This window comes from Bison bison, unplaced genomic scaffold (genome assembly GCF_000754665.1).
Source record: "Bison bison bison isolate TAMUID 2011002044 unplaced genomic scaffold, Bison_UMD1.0 scf7180017864171, whole genome shotgun sequence".
Lineage (NCBI taxonomy): Eukaryota > Metazoa > Chordata > Mammalia > Artiodactyla > Bovidae > Bison > Bison bison.
The window spans coordinates 983,926-990,425 of NW_011494743.1; the positions used below are offsets into that span (position 1 = coordinate 983,926).

Sequence of the window (6,500 nt, forward strand, 5' to 3'; positions counted from 1 at the left end):
TTAGAAGTTAATCAGAAATTACAGAGAATTGGGATTGAGGGAAACCCTTAGATATCAATATAGAACACTTTTTTTTTTTTTTTTTTTTTGCTTTTAGGTATTCTAAACAGAAAGAATCCCACTTAACTCACCTATATTAGATATTGGATACTGGATTATGGTTAAATGTACAATGGTCAAAAGTAAGTCCACAAACTTAACATGTTTCACTTTCAATCGTAAATTACCAAGAACCAAAGTTATAAGAACTTTTTATTTGCCTACAAAGGAAAAGTCACCTCAAAATTTAACCTCTAAGGTCAGTCCACCTTTGAGTTCTGAACAGTTTTGTTCCACTTTTCTGCTCAACAAAAACACTAACCGTATTTACTGTAATACATTACACAGAGTATTTTTAAAAGAAAATTTTAGCTTTAATGTTGCTTCTCGACTTCTAACTTAACTTACAAAGGAACATGATAGACTACTCATAAACTACTTATCATGAACTCAGTATGTACAAGATTCTGTGCCACTGGCTGAAAACAGATGGCAGAAGCCCCTTCCCCCCACACCTGAACTCCACGGCCCCCCAGACCTCCCGGCACAGCTCCTGAGGGCCACAGTGCACCCCCACTCCACGGCCCCCCAGACCTCCCGGCACAGCTCCTGAGGCCTGCAGTGCACCCCCACTCCACGGCCCCCCAGACCTCCCGGCACAGCTCCTGAGGCCCACAATGCACCTCCACTTGTGGGCAAGGCAGACAAGGGGGACACCACCTGTCACTTCTAGCACCTCAGGGAAATCTGCTCAACCTTAGGTAACAGAGACTGGAGAGCAGAGTACAAGGAGCAGGGGACGGGGGACAAGGACCCTCCTGTGCTCAACAAACCTGGGTCTGGGATACACGACAGAGGATGACACTCAAGTTTTGAAAAGTCAGACAAAGATTCTGAGGGAGAACTGACTGATGTCACAAAGGCCTGTCTGAACTTCGAGCGTGACCTGGATCCCTTCACGGAGAATGCACGTGTGTAGTACACAGGAATCCAGAAAACAGAACCTCATTCAGCACAGACCCACACTGGAGAGACCCCGTCCCACAGCGCCTCTATCAGAGGATCAAAGCAAGAGACAAAGGAAGTAAAAGGATGTCCAGAAAGGGCCAAAAAGCCAGAAAGGAGCAGAAAGGAGCCGGGTGCAATTAAGAGGGCAATGAGCAGGAGGAAGATGAGCACCAGGAAATGGACAATGTTTCTGTTCAAACAAAATTAGAGCACTACACTCCTCCCGGGCTTCCCTGGTAGCTCGGCTGGTAAAGAATCCGCCTGGGATGCAGGAGACCCCAGCTCAATTCCTGAGAGGGGAAGATCAACTGGAGAGGGGATAGACTACTCACCCTAGTATTCTTGGGCTTTCCTGTGGCTCAGATGGTAAAGAATCTGCCTGCAATGCGGCAGACCGGGGTTCGATCTCTGGGTCAGGGAGATCCCGTGGAGAAGGGCATGGCAACCCACCCCAGTATTCTTCCTGGAGAATGCCCATGGACAGAGGAGCCTGGCAGGCTACAGCCCATGGGGTCGCAGAGTCCGACCAGACTGAGTGATTAAGTACAGCACATACCTCCCAAAGCAGGAGTGTTGGTAAAAAAGCTTTCAAGAAGGAAATAAGTAATCTGTTCTCTCTAAAGGTTCTTAAGCTTTAAATGATAACTTTGTAGGCAAGAGAGGCAAATGAATATAAGAGAACTGAATAAAAATAAAATAATATTAATTACAACCCTGTTAGTATTCCACTTACTATTAGTTTCCCAGAAGAAAGTTACTTTACCCATCAGATTATATTTTTCAAGTTCCACAGGAAGACAAGCACCAAGCCATCCCCATGGCCCTTGTGGCTATTCCAACTGCCCTGCGCCTCCTCTCCACTTAGAACAACAGATCAGAAGGACACATCACACAGTCAGCTTCTCATCACTTTCCGTGTCCAAGCATCACTGGAAGGATCAAAGTGTTTCAGAAAGGAGCAAAACTGGAGTTTGCTTGGATAAAATGATCTTTCAAGGTCTCTTCCAACTCTTGACCTTAAAATATCTTACTTTGGGGAATAGCTTTTTTTTCAGGGCATACAAAGTAAATTCATATATAACTATTTCCTGGCTATCTAAACTCTCAGTGTCCTAATTCTCATATCTTAAAACTCAGGAACTGAATCAATTTGATTAAATTTTCAAATAAATTCGCTGCTATCCAAACCCTCACTATTTGCTAATCAAAACTCAGAAACAGACACAGTGTATTAGGAAAAGCAGATCTCAATATCCAAACTGAATTTCTGGAGAGAGGCTAGATATCCCAACTGCAGAATCAAACAAACCTGGATATCAGGGAGGTATATGACTCTAAGGACGGGGATCAATTCAATACATGACACTCGTAAGTTAAATAACTTGCTAAGGCTTTATATGTAAAGAATTGGGTGGCAGGCCGTGTAGACCATGATACATTTTCATGTAAAGAACTAAGAAAGAAGACTGTATTTGTGATTAAACTAACTTAGAGCAGCCACACTCTAGAAATGAGCAGAGGCTAAAGCAGGAAACACATACAAGAATAAAGAACTAATAAATCATCCATCCATTAAGCACGTCACACTCATGAAACCTTTAAGTTCCCTTCAATGAATTCATGCAATGTAGTCACTAAGCATGTAGGGAGATACAGAAAAAGAAGCCACGGCTATTAACCAAAAGACACGGGTTGTATGATCCAAGAGGTAGCAAGCACTCTGTGTATTCTAAAAGGGATTAACTGCTCCCATTCCAAACTTCCATTTCACAAGAACAACTGCCAAGGAAGCAAAACAACACACTTTTTCTCTCTTCCCTAACAACAATAATAACCTCTCATTTCTATCAAAGATGGATTACATGTTTAGATATACTACTAATAATTAGCTAACACAGAAACAGCTGAGGCTGGGCAAGCTTACAGTATTTATTTATTTAAAATACGCATATTCTTTGACCTCTAAACATCTATCATGGAAAAATACTGCCACGTGTGAAAAGGGGGGCATGTAACACAGAGAATGTCTGAAAACTCATCTTCTCACAGCTCACCCACTTTGCTTTCCTTAGACTCTGTGAAGCCTTGAGTAAGCAACTGGAAGCCAAGTGAGAATATTATTTTATTGTTAATGTTTGGGTTTTCAATGAGAATGCTTTCACAGGTAACTTGTAAAATAAAGTTAAAATTTTTGAGGTCTGGAAAAATTACAACACTTACCACTGTTAAAAAAAAAAAAAAGCAGGGAGCAGGTATCTGTATTTCTCCCTTCCCTTAAAAACATTATCTCCTTTCCAACAACTGTGAAACATAAGTCAGAAAGGCAGTTTGTTATAAAGGCAAATATTAAGTAGGCACACACATTGCCTATCTCAACACAGTACAAGTAATTCAACAAAATAAGCAGGGTCCAGGGACCTTCCTGGTGGTCCAGTGGCTAAGACTGAGCCCCCGGTACAGGGGCCCCGGCTCTGTCCCTGGTTGGGGACCTAGAGCTCACACACCACAAGGAAAATATCGCATGCTGCGGTGAGGATCAAAGATCCCACATGCCACAACCAAGACCCAGTGCAGCCAAATAAATAAACCAATAAAACTGCTTAAAAAATGCAGGGTGCACATGGCTATATCTTAAAATCCCTCAGAATGAAGTCATTGATATTTCACGGTAGAAATGCATTTCTGAAACAAATATACTGCATTTTAAATTCTACCATCTTAGGATAATGCTTTAAGCCATATTTCTAAACACGGATTAAGTTACTATACCATACGAAGTACAATTTTATTTTGCTTCTTTTAAAAATATACACAAATAATGCATGTAAATAGCAAATATTTGAAAGGTTAAACGTCAAGCCACTGACACCGTCACACGGGTGCTGGGGAAGCAGAAACAGACAATCCTGGAGTGTTTACTTTTCCGTTACAATAAACATGAAATTCTGGTAATTTTTAAAAAGAATAAATTCAAGTTTCAATTTAACATGTCAGTTACTTTTAAATCTGCATCTAGGAAAAGAACTCTTCTTCATTTTTTAACTTCAAGAACATAGTGGAAAACTAAAAATAGCAAAAGCCAAGAGCCACCTCGACATCAAAATGTTTTCATTCTTAACCTCAGATGAGTAAGCCACACAAGCCAGTCCTTATAAAGCCTGCCTAGAATGAAACAAATCCAAGGCACTGGGAAAGCTCAAATAAATGAAAAATAAAAAAGGCACCCTTAATAAGTGTATCAATGCAAGCTTGTCTGACTCTAATCTTAAGAAAATTATTTTGCCATGGCTTCAAGTTTTTATGTATAAAATAAGGTAATTATTCAGAATATATCTACTCTATAATATAGAAGAAAATAGCTTTAAGAATTATCCACATAAGATCACACAGAAAGTTTAAATTCTCTGTATATGAAATGACATAGGTACAAGGTTACTTACTACAGCTTGTAACTGGAAAACACTGGAAAGCATCCCCAGGGTCCCTGCAGAGAGGAATGGCAATGCCCCAATCGGAATCCCGAGCTGCTAAAAAGTGAAGACACTCTGCACTGACATGAAGAACATTTACCACCCGTTATAAGTGACACACACAAGGCAGAGACTGCATGTACAGCGCGCTGTCACACTTTCTGTGCAGGAATTCCCCAGAAGAGGACTGTCTGAATATACACGACGACCGCTGAAAGGACAGACAAGCAAACGGCAAAACCGGTTACCTCTGGCAGGAAGAGTGGACTCTGAACTTACTGGGGTTTGTTTTCATTTTTTTATTGCTTTGATTTATTTTAGCCACGTGAATACAGAGGCAGACTGAAACGTGCAATCTTCTGAAAGCCAGGTCACGTACGTACCTCGCCCTCGTCTACAAGCATCACTCGCCCCAGAAGGAACTGTGAGGCGAGGCGCCACGCGAACGTGCCAGGCACAGGGCACAGCCGCAGAGGAGCCTGCACTTCACCGAATCACAGTGAGGAAACCAAACACGCCCTCTCACTGGCCCCATGGCTTTAAAACTAGATTAATTAGAAAGACTTAACAATTACAGAAACAAGTATCTATTATGATGTGAAGATTCGGCATGTATCCTGAAATAGTATTACGACCGTCTAGGAGAATTATTCATAGAAAGTACGTTCCTAAGTACCTAGGATGAAATGCCAAGAGAAGGCAAGTAACTCTCACGAGGATCTAGAACTGTATTAGTCAGGGAATTTTCAGAATTTATGCCATCTTATAAACTCAGACATACCGAGAGGGCTTGTTGAAATTCAGCTTCCTGTGCCTAGTCTTGGAGATGCTGACCCAGTGGTTTAGGTGGGGCCCAATCATCCATCCATGTTTTCCAGTCTGCCCACCACATCCCTGGTCACGTTACAGACCTCTGCTGCTGCTGCTGCTGCTGCTGCTAAGTCACTTCAGTCGTGTCCAACTCTGTGCGACCCCAGAGACGGCAGCCCACCAGGCTCCCCCATCCCTGGGATTCTCCAGGCAAGAACACTGGAGTGGGCTGCCATTTCCTTCTCCAATGCATGAAGGTGAAGTCGCTCAGTCGTGTCCAACTCTTCATGACCCCATGGACTGCAGCCTACAAGGCTCCTCCGTCCATGGGATGTTCCAGGCAAGAGTACCGGAGTGGGGTGCCACTGCCTTCTCGTTTACAGACCTCAGCCTCGCATATTTCAATCGTTCTGCGACAGAGGCTGCTTCCTGCCCTCAACCACTTTAGGAGACTTTATAGGGACCACTCTCACTTCATTCACACTGTTTTCATCCTTCAGAAAAGGAAACATACATTTCAATTCATAAGAAAACAGTGAAGTTACTATATACTCTCTATTACAAGCAACTCTAAATCTGTTAAGTAGTGCTCTAAAGGCTGATTTGTATGTCAGAATATTTTCCCAGGATTCCTAGGGCAATCTATCAAAGTATATATAAATAGTAATGTTGTCCTACAAAACGCAAGTGTCTTCCAAATATTCCCAAACTCATCCCATCCATCACCAAGAGTTGAACTTAATATTTAAAAAACTTTAAATTTATGGGCAAAAACCTTAAGAGTAAGCTAATAATCTTTCTTAATCTAAAGGGGGGAATCATCAATGATTGCTATTTCACAAAATAAAAAGCCAAATAATGATATTCATAGTTTCTCAAGAATTCACTTGGCATTTTTGATTAATGCATTACTCTAAAATAAGTGGAAGAGGAGTAAAAGGTATATGGAAAGTTAAAGTAATTTAAAATGGCAAATTTTAAACTCAGGCAATCACATGATTCCCACAGAAAAAATTATGAAGCCCTGAAAAAAATGCTTTGTCAACAGACAGAGGAGGAAGTGAGTAGATTCCGACACTGGAACAAAGCTTCAGAAAATTTTATTTCAAACACATACCGTGATTAACACTAAAGACAATCTGAGCTTTAAGGAAAGTTACAAAGGAAAAAAGT

General features: G+C 41.4%; 1 protein-coding gene across 1 annotated transcript in view; it reads right to left on the reverse strand.

Annotated features, from left to right (window-relative positions):
• SLC4A7 (solute carrier family 4, sodium bicarbonate cotransporter, member 7) overlaps positions 1-5,435 on the reverse strand; it is an 88,804-nt gene extending 83,369 nt beyond the window's left edge. The window contains exon 1 of the mRNA XM_010842154.1: positions 4,488-5,435. Coding sequence (XP_010840456.1) covers positions 4,488-4,520 — 33 coding nt within the window. The 5' untranslated portion in view covers positions 4,521-5,435. The remainder of the gene's footprint in view (positions 1-4,487) is intronic.
• Positions 5,436-6,500: the final 1,065 nt, after the last annotated feature.